Source organism: Talpa europaea, assembly GCF_964194135.1.
Source record: "Talpa europaea genome assembly, chromosome: X".
Lineage (NCBI taxonomy): Eukaryota > Metazoa > Chordata > Mammalia > Eulipotyphla > Talpidae > Talpa > Talpa europaea.
The window spans coordinates 77,144,337-77,163,635 of NC_140081.1; the positions used below are offsets into that span (position 1 = coordinate 77,144,337).

A 19,299-nucleotide genomic window follows, 5' to 3' on the forward strand; every position below is an offset into this window, starting at 1 on the left:
AGTGCCTTCTGCCTTATGGACTGATAAGCCTTCAGGGCACTCAGTAGGAGCTAGTGCCATGGAGGTTTTACCAGCTGGAAGAACCATCTGAGGCTGCCTTCACCTAGTTTGGTTGGTGCTGCTGTGGACTCATTTCATCCCACAAAGACAGCAGGCTCTTGTCGATCTAAGGTGTGCTGCAACTTATTCCCAAGCATGCCTGTCACAAAACAGGGGTTGACTGAGAAACTTCTAGGTACTCAGTTATGTGGTTGATACATGGTAGACAGATGAGTGCACAGGAGGCCTGTGAAGATGTCTCCAAAGTACACTGTTGATTAGAGATGGAAACACCCAAATGGGACTATGTAGGGTCTGTGTGGCAGAGTGAAGCCTCCAAAGTAAATGAAGGTGATGGATGAGATCAATTTGGGCTGGACCTGCTTTTTTTAGTATTCCTGTACCTCCCTCCAATAAAAGGGTTTCGAGACAAATCTTTCTGGGGGAAAAAAATGGCATTGTGAGTAACCAGTATGGAGTGCTGTTTCTTATACCTTAAGACAGATGTGAGGTTTCTGGGACCCTTCTTCCCTCCGTCACTTTGGATACTTCCATGTAGCCATTTTAACATGCTGTGGGTGTTAGTGAAACAGAAGTGAAATGCTTAGGAATGTGTGGCAGGCATAAGAGATACTGCTTCCTAGTGCACTGTGGTCATGACCCTGGGGAAGAGGGTGTGGGCAGAGGCATTCTCAACTCCTTTCTTGCAAGGAGGGAAGCTCCCTTTCCAGCGCAGGTTCGAAGATACAAGAGAGAACCAGCGAGTCCACTCTTCACCCCAACCAGCAAGCAACTGAGCATGGGTCATTGTTCTTGTTTAATACTCGTTAACATGCAACGATGACCTGGAGGAGCAAATGGATTAAAACCATTTGTTAACATTTTTTGTCTTGGCTCTTTCTTTGTATATGTGACTAGGAGGTGGGAGTGGGGAATTGGAGAACAGTGAGGCTTAAACCCCAACTGGAACCTCCGCTAGGTTTTATATACAAGCAAGCCTCTCTGCTGATTGCAGTACAGCAGCGAGCCAATGAGAGATAAGAGAGTCTTCATTTCTTTCATGAAGGAGGCCTTTGAGACAAAACTCATTCTAACAAGTTAATGTTAATTTTTAGAACACGTTGTGATTATCAAAAAGGAGGAGTGATTCTCAGTGATGCAAACTATTTGGCTCTTTGTCCAGTCTCCATTGACTCATATCCCTTTTATGAAAGGAAGAGGAAGGGGCTGTGAGTAATAACTGAAAAAGCTGTTTCACTAAGATATTTTCTAAGACTGCTTTGTTGCCCATGTTAAAGAAATACAAAATTAAAAGCAGCAGCAATAGTGGTGGTAACTAGAGAGTTACGCAAGAGGGAGTTTCTGGATATCAGCTACATTCATGTGTTCAGTTTGTGAAAAGTCTTCAGGCTATATAAAAGAATGTGCAATTTTCTATATGATAGCTACACTGCAATAAAAGCTTAGAAGGCAAAAAAGAAAACTTTATAGATCCAATGGGGGTTTGAGTATTACAGATGTATGCATTAATCAAAACCCAAGTGGTGGGCCTCCCCTGGTGGCGCAGCAGGTGGGTGCTGGGCTGTGAGGCTGCCAGCAGCCTCTGCGGCACCGGTTCATTCCCAGGCTGCCGGTGAGGGTCTCACAAAAAAAAAAAAAAAAAAACCCAAGTGGTATATTTAGGATTTGTGCATTTTATTGGATGTAAATTTCACCTGAGTGGGAAGGGAGGGTGGGAAGGGAAGGAAATGACTGAAACAAACATTGAAATCTAGTTAATGACCTACATGCCGAAGTCTTTTGGTGTGTAATGTGCATATGTTTGAAATGCATCCAAAAAATGAAAAGGCTGGACGGGGGAAAAATTGCAAAATCTAAAGTAATAACTATGTGGATGTTCACTGTAGAAAGCTTTCAACTTTTCTGTATATTTGAAATTTTTATGTTGGAGTGAAGAATCTAAGAAGGGAAGAAGAATTCTCCCCATTTCTTTATGAATAAAAATATTGGCTTCAGCCCAATGAAGACCCAAATGCATAGCAGCAACTAACAAGAACAGGTATCAACCAGCAATAACACAATTCCTGGGGTGAAGTGTCCCAAAGATAACAGTGCCCACTGGAGCTGGTGGTGTCCTGGTGTGAACCTAAAGAGATTCCTTCAGAAGGCTTAGGTAACAGAGACATCAGCCAATAACCAGAGCAAGAGAAGAGAAAAATGGTAGCTGCTATGAAGTAGATGTCAAAATCATTCATGGACACATGTGACACATACCTCGGGGTTTGCACCATCATGTACAACAAGCCTATCAGTTTCACGCTGGCATTTCTGTAAGTCACAAGTGTTGAAAGTACTCATCATTAGAATCTGCTCTTTTTGATATGTTAAGCTGAAGAAAAGTCTTGTATACTTCCAGTTAGGGTCAAACAGTTTCAATATTTTCTAGTTATATGAAGCATTGTATTTATGCACAATGAAAAAAAAAGACTAGAAATAAAGGTTTTTTAAAAATCAAAGCATTTGCTTTAAGTTGGCACCAATGTTTGTCCCCGGGAAAGCTACACTATAGACATAGGCACAAAAATGAAAGAATTCATATTTTCTCCATCATGCCTGTAGTTTCCAAGAGTTAGTGCCCCAAAAATTAGTCTACAGCCAGGAAGTTTTGTTGTTTGCTTTTTTGTTGTTTTTATTGAGATGCAATTTATATATAACATCATGTCCAGGGTTTTCCTGATTGTTAAAGAGTGATCCAGAAGAAGGAACTTTCATTTCCTCCATAGCTCTCTAACCAACAGATATACTGAAGTAAGAACACACAACCTCCCACATTCATGATTCTCTCTCAATCTCTTTCTAGGGTTTTACTGATATTTTGCTAGAAAGAGTCATGCATGGGGGAGCCAATATTACAGGATTCCAGATTGTGAACAACGAAAACCCTATGGTTCAACAGTTCATACAGCGCTGGGTGAGACTGGATGAAAGGGAATTCCCTGAAGCCAAGAATGCACCACTAAAGGTAATATGCTAAGGTATATAGAGGCCTTACGCCAACTTGTCAAAGCATCTCAGTATGGCCTTTATATATTTACAATCATCTTGTGATCAAGTGGTCTTCTCAGAGGGGGTTCAAGAATGCTAAAATGCAATTGCAGGTAATACTGCTGTATTTGAAAATTAAACTCCCAAATAATGAAGCCATTGAGGAGGTCTTTTAAAACCCAGTGTTTAGAAATGTTAACTTAATTGTTAAGTGAATTTCATTTGTAATGTGCTCATAACAATTTATAACACTGCAAGAACCTGAGTCAGGCAAAGGGTGGGGGCAGTGGGAATAGGTAAGAAAGATTGATAGTCTGAAACAGAAAATTAGATTTTACATTATTTATGTGATTGCTTCATGTTAATAAGTTTCATGAATCTCAGTACACCCAAGTGAATTAGACTTTAATACAGATTGTGTATTACCTTATGTATACTGAATGAAAATGTTTTCCTGACTGCAAAAGTATCTTTAGAAATAATTAGATTACCTAAGTTGCACATTTTCATGAAATCAAGATAAGAATATTAAAAGCAGAAAGTCATCCTTAAAGTGCATGTTCCCCTGTGGCTAGAAATCCTATTATTTAAAAATCAGGAATTAAAACAGACGAATGGAGAGAAAGTAATTGACATTACACAAAGGATCCTTCAAATGCATTTTTTTTTTTTTTAGTAACCCAGCCCCTTGGTACATTGAGTCAGGTATAAAATTGACTTCAAATTCTTCCTTCCTGGTATATGTATGTGTATGTGGGATCCTGTGATCAACATGCAGGATTAAAGTCAAGGCCCTTCCCCAAGAGAGGAAAAGTGAGGAGAGAATATTTATTTTGTTGTGCTTTTAAGAAACACACATTCTGGGCTTCCCCAACGGCACAGCGGTTGAGCGCTGGATTGTGAAGCTGCCCGCAGCCTCTGCAGTGCCGGTTAGATACCCTGCCGCTCCCCGGCCACTGGAGGAGGGTCCCACATGGCGCGCAGACCTCTCCTGCCGCCCGCTGCTCCCCTCAGCAGTGTACTTCGGTCCTTCTGCCTGCTCTGCTCCCCCCTCTGGCTCTGGTGAATTCTCTCACCCTCCCGCGCTTCTGACTGTACCCAGTGCTTGTATAAATAAACAAATCTTTAAAAAAAAAAAGAAAGAAAGAAAGAAAGAAAGAAAGAAAGAAAGAAAGAAAGAAACACACACTCACATCCTTCCTCTTTGATAAGAATAGAATTAGGAAAAACAATAGGGATGCAGACCAGAAAAGAGAGCCTGCATCATCATGCATCTCCTCCCTGAACACAGTCACATCAGAACAGGATATGAGCAGGACATTACTTTATGCAGTTGGTATATACTAGAACAGTTGTGAGTGGCACATAATTTTATCATTTATTTAAGCCACTCACTAGCTAAATGGCATTGTGTGACTCTGTTGCAGTTTATAGTTTTATTTTTAATTTTTTGAGGAACCTCCCTACTGGCTTCCATAGTGGCTGCATCCAGTTACATCGGCATTAACAATGCCCAAGGGTTCCCTTCTCTCCACACTCTTGCCAACACTTGTTATCTCTTGTCTTTTGATGATAGCTATTTTAACAGGTATAAGGTGGTATCTCATTGTGATAATTCATTTCCCTGATAATTCAAATTTTTTTCATGTATTGATAGCTAATGGTAGCACTATATTTAGGTGAGCTTACACAAATTCGATTTTCAGAAAACTACCTATCCATTGCTTTGCCATCCTTGGATTAAATAATAGAGGAAAGAGATTCATTTATTCAATATTTTAAGAGCTACCTACAAGGTGACAGGTATTATGTTAAGTAACAAAAAAAATGGACAAGAACAGGAGTATTTAAAGGGTATTTACTATACACTAGTTTATGGCAGTTCAGAAGTCGGAGAGGTTGTACAAAAGAGAAGGATGACTGTCTCAGCTCTGGATTATTTGTTGATAACTCATGGTATGTATAATGTAAAGTTCTCAGAACTTGCTAAGAAGAACTGTTTAGATATAGAAATAAAACCCTTAAAATAATTTAAGAAAATAGATTATTTAAATAGATGATTACAGCTTTCAGAATACTCTTACTTAATACTAGTCATTATGGAACCTTGCTCTATATCAATCAAACAAAAGCCCAGTTTAAAAAATTACGTACATATCAACAAACAACTATGAACCAGAGACACTCTTTGGGGTGGGGGAAGGAGGGGTTGGGGTCAAAATCAGGGTTGCAATTGTATGGGAAATATAAAAATAAAAAAAAAATATGTACAATACTTTTGATGTTCTGCCAACTGAACTTTCCAGGGGCTTTTTTTTTTTTTACTTGCTCACACATTGGTAAGTAGAAGCTGAAAAAGTAGAAAATTAAATAGCTCTTTTGGCATAGCTTGGAAATGACTACATTAAGATTGCTGACAATTTATGCAGTGAGCTGGAAAAAAACTCACTGCCATTTTGGCTTTATGCAGTGCTAGGATGGGCAGACACAAAGATTTTTTTTTTTCGTGAAAGAACATATGCTTCCTGTTACTCATACTTGATGATTTGCTTCTGAAAGAAAAGTAACATGAGGAAAGTCAGAAAAGTAAATTGATAGTTGTAAAGATGACAATGCATTCATACTCAATTGTATGTGGACATCTCACATCAAGAGAAAACTCCCCCCCAGGACATTTTACTTCTTTAAAAAAAATCAACAGAATTCTATATTCTACCAGTATTTGTCACCCCTGCAAAACAAGGGCAGCTTACTTTAATCAAACATTGTTGATTCATTTAATGAAACAGCAATCACCATGTCAAATGACAGATAATCAAATCTCTTCTATTAAGTGACTGGCCTCATTCCTAGTAGAACATCTCACTATATTCAAGGAATAGAAAGTAAATGTTCTAAAAGAGGTAGCATCATGAAGTATTGCCTGTGAATTGTCAACGTTATCAGATTTAAAACTCAATAACAATTGTAATTTTCTGCAATCGAAAACCAGCTTTGGTTTTTACTCCCCCCCCCTCCCCACAGGAAACAAAAACTGATTTATTGCTGGCCAGAGGTCCTAGTTCACCAGAAATGTAGTCCAGACAGAAATGATTTATGTTTCCCTCCAAATTAATTTCAAGCTGTCTAACTTAGCTATTTCCATTTTCCCCTAAGTAAACACCAGATCTGAATTTTCTATTACAAACAGCAATAACCCAGTCTTGCTTTAGGATATGCTATTTCCTCTCCAATCTACATATGCTATCCTTTACCATCACACATATTTCTATCTCCTTTAAGGACCTGGCCTTTTAGTAATCCCTCACTCAATATGAAACATAGTATTGAGAGCAAGAGACAGATTCCCTTGAGCCGTTTGATCTTAATAATCTCATCATGTACACGCATAGGTTAAGAGGCATCCTACTGAAATGAGTAAGTCAGTCTTGCCCAAAGAGATCTCGATTGAAATAATTGAGAGGGTGATTTGGTAAAGCCAGAGCTGTAAAGGAATAAAAATTATAAGGAGTAAGGCAAGGTTTGAGGGCACCATTTATCATGATATCTTGTTTTCCATGCATCCATTTTAGTACACATCTGCCTTGACGCATGATGCAATACTGGTCATCGCAGAAGCTTTCCGCTATCTGAGGAGGCAACGCGTGGATGTGTCCCGGAGAGGCAGTGCTGGAGACTGCTTAGCAAATCCTGCTGTGCCCTGGAGTCAAGGAATTGATATCGAGAGAGCTCTGAAAATGGTAAAGACAAAAAGGTTTTGGAATGGGTGACCCTATAAAGTCACAAAAAGATGAGACCTCACTCTTGAGAAAAGACATACTAAAAAGGATAGGATGGGAAGCTATAGCATGTCAGAGTATGCAGAAAGGATGAGTATGGATATTCATTCATCACAATCAAGAAATCTAAAACTAGAAAGTTCTTCCTGAAAGCTTAATAAATGGTAAATTGAGGGCAAATGAACACTAAATCCTGTGCTACACTGTGAGCCCCTCAAAAGTTACAGATTGAACCTGTCATGGCTTCCAAAAATTCAAATTTTCCAGAAACATGCTGTTACTTAGGGGATTGGGACATTCTATAGGAAGCTCTGAACTTTCAAGGTTGACATTTCAAAGGACAACAGTATCCTTTGCTCATAAGACAAATTATTAGCATGGATAGACTGAACCCAGCCAGTGTGGTATTTCTATTGTCAAAAACCACCTTTCTACTATCTGACTTGGCAAGATGATACGTTGGAGCATGATACATTATAGGTCTACTTAAGAGGCTCTCCCCCAATGCCCCAAAGAAAAAATCCTGGGAAAAAAGTGCAAGGAATGAAAGGGTAGACAGTCAAATCCATCACTCATTTTTGGTATTTACTGGGTAGGAGAACATTTAATGCTCAAGCAATTTCATTATTTATACTAGGAGCAGTTTCAGCCATTCATTGTAGCTTTCAAGCAAGAGCTCATTACTGGGTATTTTACTTTATGCTACATGTGCCTGCATGCATTAAAATGAGCCTTCCAGAGCATAGGACTCTCTTATTTATACTTATTTAATTGTCCTGATGTTTGGAAAATCTAAATAAACAGATAGGCAATGATGATTCTGTATATAACCCAGCAATGAAGAATTTGTAATGGCTGCATAACATACCTCATTTTGAGTACTTGGCCCTCTTACTGCTGCCTTAAATTTTCCAAGTTGGAAGCATTCAATCAAAAGGGGTTAGTAGCCCCTGTGACTCTCTCCAAGAAAGAGATATGACTCATTTTCCCATCATGCAGATTTTTATGTCATTATGTCAGTTCCCTAACAAATGCCCTAAGTGTAGTTTTATGGCGGTAGCACCACACAATTTTGAGGAGCAGTTAATTAAATTCAATCTTCATAGCAGTTACAAGATTTGTATTGTCAGGTGAGACATAATGATGAGTGAAATATAAAACTCCCTCAGAGTGAATCAAAAGGAGTTTTCATCAACAAAACCTCAATGGGCAAGTGCCAGTATCTCCAACTGACTCCCCATTCATGACAAAAACAGCTGTCTTCTCCAAAGAAAAGACTTGCTAACAGAGTGAGACAATAAGTTAATTTGGCTTAGAAAAAAAATTAGATTGATCATACTGTTGCACAAAGAGTTTCTACAGATCTAACTCACTGATAAAGCTGAAATTATAAACCATGTAAATAACTTTCTTCCCCAGGCCCTAATGATCAAACACTCAACCAAAAGAATAATTTATCTCTCTCTACAAACCAACCTCTTCCTATTATTCCAGAGAGGCTGGAAGGTATTAACCTTTTCTAAAAGTAGATGTTGCCTTGAGATAAGTGCTCAGTATCCACTATTCAGAGGGGTTACAAGGGAGGATGATCTAAAGTGTTAAAGGTATTACTATATTAAAACAAACCCCTCTTTTGAGTTAATTAAAAGTAAGAAAGCATGATGTAAAAACATCCGTCATTGTGACTACCACATCGCTGTTCCTCAATAAATCATTCTCTTCCTTCAAAGAAATCTGGCACACAAAATCATTGCCTGATGGAGGTTTCCAAGGACCTGTTTTTAATGAATAAATAAGCACAGCATTCATCCAGTAAATATTTATTGAGCACCAACGAGTATGTATAAGGCTCTAAGTTAGTGTGCAAACATAAAATAAGTGGGGAAACTTCATCTGAATTGTTAATATGTTAACAAATGATTTTAAACACCTTAAAGTCACTTGCAAATTGGGTATCCATTCTTCGCATAATCCATAGATAGTGCAAAGATCTGCCTCAGTCTGGACTACTGAAATATGTCACAATTCTAAGACATTAAAACTTGTCCACTTGTTCAGTAAGCATTTATTGAGCACCTATCCTAGGTTGTATAGTAGTTGCTGAGAACACAGAAAAATATATTTCATCTTAAGATGCTTCCAATCTAATAGTGAGATGGAAATCACAGATGATCCCAATGATATGCTTAGGTTCTACACTGGATCCTAAATGACGCAGAAGAGAACCTACACACCTAATATAGACTGGGGTGGTGATTAAAATGAAGGGACCCCCAAGTGGAACGGTGGGAAACTTTCACTGACATTCACATCCTTGAGAATAGACTCCTCTGAACGGTAGTGTACCTCTTGTTCTGCTCATCAAAAGTTCTAATCATGAGGGCTGGAATCTCTTGGACAAACCTAAACTGTTTCCCAGTTTGTATATCATGTTCAGATAGACTAAATCTCTAGAAATGCATGAGTCTTAATGAAACTTGAAACCATGGCTGTGTTCCATAATGAAGGATTTCCTGAAGTATTTCCTATGCCAACGTCTCTGCTCTGCCTATTTCTTATTCTAGAATTCAGTGCTCAAAATAGAGCGTAAAGAACCCAGCATGCATCACAGGGTGTATCAAACCCCGGATAAGTCATTTCATTATCAAGAAAGGACCTCTTCTTTAACTAGAAGCATAGCATCACCATCACCACAAGGCTAAGCTGACAGGACTTAGGTTTGTTGGGTCAGGAGGAGAGTCCTGTTGTCTTCAGGAAGTCACATGGGAACATTTCTCCAGCAGGAATTCCACAATCTCCTACTGGTGGTGAACAAACCCCTTCCCTTCAAAACGGTACTTCCTAATATTTGCCATCAATTTTCCCTTCTATAGCTCAAACCCATTACCATTTTTGACTTCTTAACAATGTATCAGTTTCTGTGAGTAAAGAAAAAGTATTTTGTCCTTTCATCCTAAGAAAATGAGACAGATTCTTCTTCTTTGGAGAAATGTCTTGAACTTTACTCACCAGATGAGTAATTCAAGTGGGTAATAATAATGACATATTTACAGAGGGTCTTTCATGCAGTGTCCCTGAACTGTAAAAGAGGTAAGGAAATCTTTCCACCCAGCAGAGATGGCCTCTTATTCATTCATAATTCTGGGGCTAGAACCAGGAAAAATTGTGGCATTCATGCACTTGCATCAGGCATCCCAAAAGACGACACTTTCAGGGATCATTTCTATAGCTCCAAATAGGTATCCAGGCTGTTCCAGTATCTCCATCTTTCTTATCCGGTGCTCCATACAGCAGTTCCTCAGACTTAACCAATTTCATCCATCTGTGAATCAGGCCTCCATGGCCTTGCTCTCTGCTGCCTGTCTGGTGCTGGGCATAGGTTAAAGAAGAACAAAAACTAATCCCTGTTGCTGTAGTAGGTGGCAAATAGCCCTCTCAAGAAATAGAGCTAAATTTATTTTGATTAATAATTACTATTATTAAATGTCTAGCATGTATTTCAATGCATACTATGTACTGACATTTTTCTAAATGTTATAGCTGAATAACTCATTGAATCCTACAAACAATTCTGAGAGACACCTGCTAAGGATTTTCCATTTCACAGATTAGGACATGGAGGTACAATAGCATTAAGGAACATATCCAAGGTCATACAATTAGCAAGTGATGGTGCCAGGATAAAAGTCTAGAAGGTCCAGGGCTCATGTTACTGAGCCCAGTTTATGTTCTGATATTGACAACACTAAGATGAGACACAGCCATGGTCCCAAGGAACTCACATGTTTCTTTTCAACTCAAAATTATTTGTTTGTTTTATGTTTCAAATTTACAGAGCATATATTGCAGAATAGTCATTTGTCTACAGAAGTGGCATATTTTCCTTTAGATGAAATAAAAACCTACCCTATCCTGCAATCATGGAGAATTCAAATATATTAAAACTATCATAATTTGTAACAATTCCCATAGACCCACAATGCATCTATCCTAGGCTGTTACACAGTGTTCTGACTTAAAAGATTATATTGAAAACATCTTGGGTATCATTGCAGTAGAAAGAAAACTTACAATATTTTTTGCTTTTGAACATTTTTTATTTTTATAGTGGTAACTGGTTTATAAATTCATATGGATTTCAGGTTCATATACTTATATTTGTACACACTCTATTTGCTCATCATCAGAAGTCTAGTGTTCATTCACCATACAACTCACCTCTTTTACCCTATTTACTCACCCCCTCTCTTCATCCCCCCCAACCACTATTTTGCTCTTGTACTCTAAGCTTGTTTTTGTTTTGTTTGTTAATTGGTTTTGTTTCTTTATATTCCACATATGAGTGAAGTTATCTATGGTATTTGTCTTTGTCTGACTTGTTTCACTTAGCATAATCCCCTCTAGGCCCATGCATGTTGTTGCAAATGGCAAGATTTCATTTTTTTTTTAATAGTTGAGTAGTGTTTTATTATGTATCTATACCACATCGAGGGAATTCACAGCTTAGAAGAATGTTCCACCCTAGTTAAGAATACTCTTCAGGCTATTCCCTTAAAAAGAGACTAATTGTGGAAATGTCAGGCCCTTGGAATAGTGGTAAGGCCCTCACTATAACATATAGGTAACGGTAACAGGCTATAACACCTGCTCAAAGCTCCACAATGAAAAGTACCTAGAAAATACTGGATAGGAAATAAAGATCTGTATGGAAACACCCTTTACTCACCAGATGAGTAATTCAAGTGGGTAATAGGTATAGCCCAATGACTCCAGATAAAATTTCACCCAGATTCCAACATCTGTCAACAGACTTGATCCCCAAGATCTGAAAGGCAATAATGTGGTGCTATTTCAAAATTATACATTTTCCCTTTTCACCAGGTACAAGTCCAAGGAATGACTGGAAACATCCAATTTGACACTTATGGACGTAGGACAAATTATACCATTGATGTGTATGAAATGAAAGTCGGTGGCTCTCGAAAAGTAAGTCACCAAAACAGATCTCCGAAGGAAAATTCTCTCAGCAGGCGACGGCACTCGGATACAAGAAAATAGGTGTTAGGAAACACACACTGAGAAAATTTCCACACTTCATCTTTGCCTTTCCATTCAGTGACTAGTGTATGTAGTGCATAGTTATTTGGTAATCAGTGTTCCATCTATATATTTTTTAAGGAGTATTTCCCTTGGCAGTGGGTCCTATAAAAGCAGTAGACTCAGGAGTTAACAACTTCCTACAATAAAGGAAAGGAACTACAAATCATACAGCAGGTTGTTATTCGAACAAAAGCTGCCAAGGTACATATTATTTTAGCAAAAGCATTGGAAAGTAGGCTATCACTCCACTTTGCCAATGCACCCACAAAAGGACTCTCGGTAAAGAACCTTTCTCTGAAGCTGAATTTTATAATGATCACTTCTATCATACTAGTAGTTGAGTTAGGCATGAAGTGGGGATTTACTAGCCATTTGATAAAACCTCAGAATGTAAATCATCTTGTGTCATTTCAATAGGATAATCACCGGTTTCCCACCCCAGCTCTCCTACAACACAAAGCAAAGTATTTTTTAGCTCTATGAACTTAAAGAAAAAAATAAAAGACTGGTCCTCTTAGAGTGGACTGATTTCATTTTACAAAATATCAGAATGTCAGTAAAAGCGAGGTGAGGATGAGAACTCCCTGCATATCGTGTGTTGGTGTTGGGGATCCTGGTGCGGTGGCAGAATAGAGGGAGATAGAATGTGAATCCCAGTAAAGCTCAAGTGGCTAAAAGACAGTTTCTTCCACAACCACACTTGAATTTCAAGCAGTGCTTTTGGAGTGAAAAATAGGCAACCAGGTCAAATGTCTGCTTTTTCTAGGCTGGCTACTGGAATGAGTATGAAAGGTTTGTGCCTTTCTCGGATCAGCAAATCAGCAATGACAGTGCATCCGCAGAGAACAGGACCATAGTGGTGACTACCATTCTGGTAAGTATATGCTTTCTATGCAACATGATTGCTTGTTATCTGAAAAACATTATTCAGCCTCCAGTCCAAGCAGGGGAAACTTCCAATAGGTCATCTTAGGAACTCTCAAAGTATCTTGTCATGATGATGAACAGAATGTCATTTTAAAAAGAAAAAGATAGAATTTGGAGCAGTTTCAGATATTTTCCTCTTTAACCCACCCATTCACCCTCCTCCCCCATAGGACTGATACTTCATCTGAACTTGAAATTCAATTCTTCATTGTTGGAGAGACAGCACTGTGTGGAGAAGAGGGCAGATAGAGAGTAGACTAGGGCTGTAGCACTAACTGCATCCACACACTCAGATTGATAGGCTTTGTTGTTGGTTTGGTTTTGACTGACCCTTGTTTTGTTTCTCAATATTCCACATATAAGTGACACATAAGATATTTATCATTCTCTTTCTGACTTATTTCATTAAGTAAAAAATGTTAAAGGCTCTTTTCACACACAACAAAAAACCAAAATCCCTCAATAGGCACCAATGGAAAGAACGTCATGATTACATGTATCACCTAGAAAAATGTATAGGAGTAATCCTTTCAACTTCCTTCTGATCCCAAAGGAATCGCCATATGTAATGTATAAGAAGAACCATGAACAACTGGAAGGAAATGAGCGATATGAAGGCTATTGTGTAGATTTGGCCTATGAAATAGCCAAACACGTAAGGATCAAATACAAATTGTCCATCGTTGGTGACGGGAAATACGGTGCCAGGGATCCCGAGACTAAAATATGGAATGGCATGGTTGGGGAACTTGTCTATGGGGTAAGTTTTTTCAACCTTATTTTCATTTACAACAAGTCCTCTCTTAACATCACTGATAGAATCTTAGAAAGTACAACTTTAAGAAAAATAACATATAATGAAGCCAATTTTACCACAGGCTAGTTGATAGAAACAAAAGTTAAGTTCCTACAGTATATTCCTAGCCGCAAAAACAGCACCAATCTTCTAAGTAAAAATCCAAAACACTTCTAATATTAATCAATCATTTGTATTCATTCATTCCTTCAGCCTCCTTATTCCAGTTCAGGGTCCCTGGTCCCCAGACCTCATCCTGAATGATCAGGATATAAGGCAGGCCCCAACCCTCAACAGGACACCCTTCCATCCCAAGGCAGGTGTGCACCCACGTGCATGCGTGCGCGCGCACACACACACACAGGGACAACTGAAACATATTAATAAACCCAATGCACACATCTTTGGGATGTGGGAGGAAACCAGTGTACCCAGAGAAAACCCACACAGACATGGGGAGAACATGCACCCTCCACGCAGACAGTGGCCCATGGCTGAACAAAACAACATTATTCAAGGATCAGATGTAATTCTATGCTTCCCATTTAACAAAGAAGATAGAAGATTGGATTTTCACATGCAATACCTGTTCAATCGTATAGTTTTCATATGGTCTGTAAGAAAAACGTTTTCTTTTACAGTTGAATTCTGTAAAGGTAGGTTGTCAGTAGCATTCTTTGGACATAAGGATTATCTTACCAAAAGGAAAGTAGAATTGGGGAATTTTGGGGCAACATTAAGTACAGCCTGCCCTCTATTGAAAATTTGTTCCTTCTGTGTTCCCTGTCTCAGGCAGTAGAATCACCACCCACGTAGTTGCCTAAGCAACTTTGCCTAAGCAACCTAGTCATCTTTCCTCATTGCACCACGCACATCTAGTCAGTCACCATGTCCTCTCAATTCTACCTTTCTGTCTCTCAAATCCAGATACACTCAAGTCCCATTATCATTGTCTGAGCAAAGATTCTTACCATATATTTGTCAGTAATATAACTGATGTCTCTGCCCCTGCTCTTATCCTGGCAGAGCAGACCTCCACTTTGAAAATGAGAATAAAATTCAAATTCTTTGACTTGGCAAATAAGGCACTTGATAATCTGGCGCCTGCCTACCACTTCAACTTCATCGTCTCCTCTTTCCCCTACACACTCCATGTTGCAGCCATAGCAAGTTGCATGTTCCCTGAGGTGCTCAGCTGTCACTTGAGGTCTGCCTGCCAGTGCTACTGGCTCTCTCAGCAGGCTAACACCACCTACCAGTCCTGCAGAACAAAGGGTGTCTCCATTTTGAGGAAGCCTTCCCTAATCCTGTTTACCCACCTGCAGTCTGTTTAGGGAAGCCTGCCTTTTACTTTCTTGTAGTAGTCTTGAACCTGTGGTATAATGATCGATTTACAAGTTCAGCTGCCCAACTAGACTATGAACCCCTTAAGAACAGAAGCCATACGTGATTCATTTCAAGATCCCAAAGCCTGGATAATAATGGAAGTTCAATAAATACTTGTTGAATAAATGAAGGAATAAGCAGAATGAATGGCTCTACCAAAGGCCAAGTACAAAAGAATTATACTTATAATTAGGGGTTTTGAAAGGAGTACAGCCATAACTTCAGAGCTTCTCAGTGGACTAGCTGTAAAAGGTTTGGCTTCTGATTGGAAATTTCCACTTTGGGGCTGCCCAGTGCAAAGGTTTCATTTTATTTTATTTTAGATTTATTTATTTATACAAGCACTGGATACAGTCAGAAGCGCGGGAGGATGAGAGAATTCACCAGAGCCAGAGTGGGGAACAGAACAGGCAGGAGGACCGAAATACACTGCTGAGGGGAGCAGTGGGCGAGACAGGAGAGGTCGGCTGAGCCATGTGGGACCCTCGCCGGTGGCCGGGGAATGAACTGGCGCTGCAGAGGCTGCAGGCAGCTTCGCAGCCCAGCGCTCAACCGCTGCGCCACCGGGGAGGCCCAAAGGTTTCATTTTAATAGACAAGGATTACTTGCAATGTTTATACAGCAAGTCAGGGGCACACACAGGAATCTAGGAGGCAGATACACTGCGAAGAAATTGGCAAGAAGCAAACATCCAAATTACCTACTGGACTTGGGGCTCAAGATAAGGACTCTAATGTTTGAAGTGAGAATCAGCAAGAATAAGGTCTAGCTCTCCAATTGTAAGATAGTACCAGGGTCGCTAAATAAGTTTTTGGAACAGGTCCTTGGGAACTAGCACAGAGGCAGAAGATAACTTCTAAAAATAAGGGCACACAGAGAGAACTAAGGCCTATCATGAGACTGGACCTCAAGTATCAAAACCAGGGCACTGTCTTCCAATCAGACAAGCAGCGAGGCAATTTGAACCTTAGCCTTCAGCTATGGGGCTGGAGCCAATTAGCTCCTGTCTTGGGTCAAGGTTGGTCTTGGAACTGGGACAGGGCTGAGTTGCAGCTGAGATTCAATGAACCTAGTTATGAGAGAGAAAAGCATTTCGAATGCCAGCAAGAGTGGCCTGAGCAGGGACAGAGCGCCTATCCTGCTTTCTGAGGACCCCCAAGAAGCTCTGAACCATCTCCACATGGCTGTAACTTCTCACTTTAACAGTTGGTGATAATTCTTCTCGGCGCTGGTGTTCAAAGGAACTTGAGACAGCGGTGCAGAGCAAGACTGACTCCTGACTCTGGCCAAAGACCAGCTTTCTCGTAGGGTTTCAGCTTCTCCTCTGGTCTGTCCTCTGTCCCGCCTCACTGAATATCCATATTCTCTTCCTCTTTTCCAATTGGCATATGTGTGAGTAAGGGAGCTTGAGAATTAGAAAACCCCTTCATTTTTTGGTAACTTAAGAACCACCTCTACTACTGATGAGGTAAAATTTCTCCTGGAGGAGCCTTCCTGTCTATTTCCTCTATTTCTGTCTACTTATGACAAAAGCAATAGCCAGGGACGGGTCTTATAGAAAGGTCCTTCTCTCTCCCCTGACCTAGAACAAGTTGCTGATGCTTTGACACAAAGCAATTCCAAGGAACCAAGAGCAGACCAAACTATTTGACTGACAAAAACCACTTTCCTCTAAAACCTGTGGCTATCAAAACTGGGTGTCCTCATGCTTGGAATGAGAGTTCCCTATTAGGGAGGATGATCTCATTGGCTCAAAGTGGTTTCATCTTCATTTAGAAGTTTCATCTTTTAGCACTGGGGAGTTTATCACTTCTCTATCATTGATAGAAATGGAGAAAAGCAAAAACACAAGCCCTTGTTTCTGGCAGCCTGGCCTCTTGTGGTTTGCAAGTTGCTTATGAAAAAGAAGAGCAGAAATGTCCTAGTGATTTCTTAAGTGCTTAATAAACAAGAACAAAGAGAGCATGGAACTATTTCTTGAACATGGAAACTACACAGATAGGCCCTCTTTTGTGCTTAGGGTGTTTTCTCTTGTGTTTTTAGTATGTAAAACTGTTCAGAGTAGGAAAAATATAAGAAAGGCAGAAATGAAAAAAGCTTTGCAAAGGACTTTTTAGTATCTGCCATAAAGGTAAGATGAATTAAATTTGTTAAAGAAGAAGCCAATCAGCCTCTTTCCAGATGAATTTTAAATAGTTTTTTTTTTCCTCTAAAGAAAATCAAATCAAGGTGGATGTATGGGGCATCTTGTATGGCTAAGAAGGCTATTTTTGAAACAAACGTCAGTAGGACACAATGTGCCCCATTATATAAGCTCTTCAGGACGTTATGAGCTTGGAACTGTCCACCTGCGTTAGCAGTCTGGATTTCAGCTGGATGCCTCTAACACTGTCACGTGCAAATTGTCCCCACCTCAAATAGCCTACACACCAGTCCACCTGGCTGCCAAATAACATGTGTTTAAAGAGGGCATTTTTTTCTCCAATTACGTTTAGTGAGGTAAAATTGGTTTACATCGTTGTATTTGTTTTAGGGACATTATTTAAATGGAATTTTGCTGCTCGTGGAGCTTTGAGACATCCTTTAGCCCACCTTTTCATTCATTTTACAGTTAAATGTGGGGACCAGCCAGGACTGGGTATTAGAATTGCCCATTGTTAAACCAGAAAACCTGATGATCTCAAGGCCTGATGTAGGACAGGAATGGCTGGGATTGTGACAAGCCCTCAGACTCATACAGCTTGGCAGAGCTCAGACTAGAACTCAGGTTTAATGACTCCTGGCCCAGTGCTCTGTCTACTGGGCCACACTGGCTCGGTTTACTAAACTTGTCAGATGATGGGAAGATTGGTGTTGTATCAGATATGGCATCCCCACCTGCCTTCAAAGGGCTTCCAATCTAGTTGATTATAAACTCATCTGAGATACCCACCCTGCCTCCAGTTTAATGTAGCACACATCTCTAGTTATGACTTGAAATATTTGAAAACCCACTGTAGATAGCAAAGGTTTCTGACCTGGAAGCAGAAATATAGTCTGACAGAAAAAGAGAGTCAGAAAAAGGGCCGAAAGGATTAAGGTTCTAATTGATGAAAGGTTACCTCCTCATGGACAGCTGCCATGTTCTTTGTGTTCTTAACACTTAGCACTAAGGCTAAAGGTCGGGGAGGGAGGAGTTGTCTCGGAAAAGGCCAGACAAATTACTGTCTAGATGATACTCTAGCTTAGAAGAGAGCAGAGCACTCAAGGATCGAGCTGGAGGTGGGCGATGGTTGATTCCAGGTCACATCCCCTGGGCGGCCTCTGACTCCTTCGCACCCCCAGAACAAATGGCAATTTTATAGCTGCTTTTCACACTGACATTTCTCTACCTAGACGAAATTATCTCCTAGGTTGTCACTATCCTAAGATACATTTATTTTCCATTAAGAAAGACAGAAATTCGATCTGTCCTTCCAGCCAAAAGGCAGAGAAGCAAGGGTCCCGTAACAGGTGCCAAAGAGCCTCTTCTGTTCTTCAGGTGATTACACTAGGCTTTGGCAGAAGGGCTGATGGTTTGATAAAAGTGCCCCTCTCTCAAATGAGGCATAGGAACTCCAGGAAGGAGCATTAATGATGCGTGGAAGTCTGCCACGCTGAGCAGAGAGGGGAGGGAAATATTTCCAACCAAATTTAGTCTCACCCCATTCCAGGGACACTCCTTTAATTCATTTTGTTTTTAACTCTCTCAGCTCCTGAGGGACAAGGCGACCCAACCAACAGATCCAGACTGAGACATCTGTTCTGGTTACAGAAACGAGGCGATCCTGTTGTGACACTGCTTGTTGTTGCACAGATTTAAATAGGACTCATTGCTTTCTCCAGATCTTAACAATTGCAGACAGTAAATATCCCACAGGGTACAGCCAATAAAGCAGTTTAAGTTCTGGCCCCCAACATGCAACCATACTCAGATTGTCTAGTCTGATTCTTCCCCAATCCTTTCTCCAACACATTTAAACTTCCCAGAGGAAACAAATGAATGCCAAACACTACTGCCAGAGCCTTGTGTTTGGTACAGGGATAAGAAGGTCACGTCTGAGTCTTCTGTTGGAAAACATACAATATTGTATATATTACATGCCAATACACGGCCTACCCGTGTCTCCTGTTCCTCCCCTTGCTTTGAGGAAGTGCTTTAAAATGGTGTCTGACAACTGCCTGCTCATACATACTCTCCAGGTGAAT

General features: G+C 40.0%; 1 protein-coding gene across 2 annotated transcripts in view; it reads left to right on the plus strand.

The window, feature by feature from the left end:
- Nucleotides 1–19,299, plus strand: part of GRIA3 (glutamate ionotropic receptor AMPA type subunit 3) — a gene marked incomplete at both ends in the record, with an annotated part of 261,431 nt that overhangs the window by 173,956 nt on the left and 68,176 nt on the right. For both annotated transcript variants that reach the window (XM_084259151.1, XM_084259150.1), the window contains 5 exons: nucleotides 2,900–3,061; nucleotides 6,657–6,824; nucleotides 11,745–11,849; nucleotides 12,730–12,837; nucleotides 13,444–13,650. In XM_084259151.1, the coding sequence (XP_084115277.1) occupies nucleotides 2,900–3,061; nucleotides 6,657–6,824; nucleotides 11,745–11,849; nucleotides 12,730–12,837; nucleotides 13,444–13,650 (750 nt within the window). The remainder of the gene's footprint in view (nucleotides 1–2,899; nucleotides 3,062–6,656; nucleotides 6,825–11,744; nucleotides 11,850–12,729; nucleotides 12,838–13,443; nucleotides 13,651–19,299) is intronic.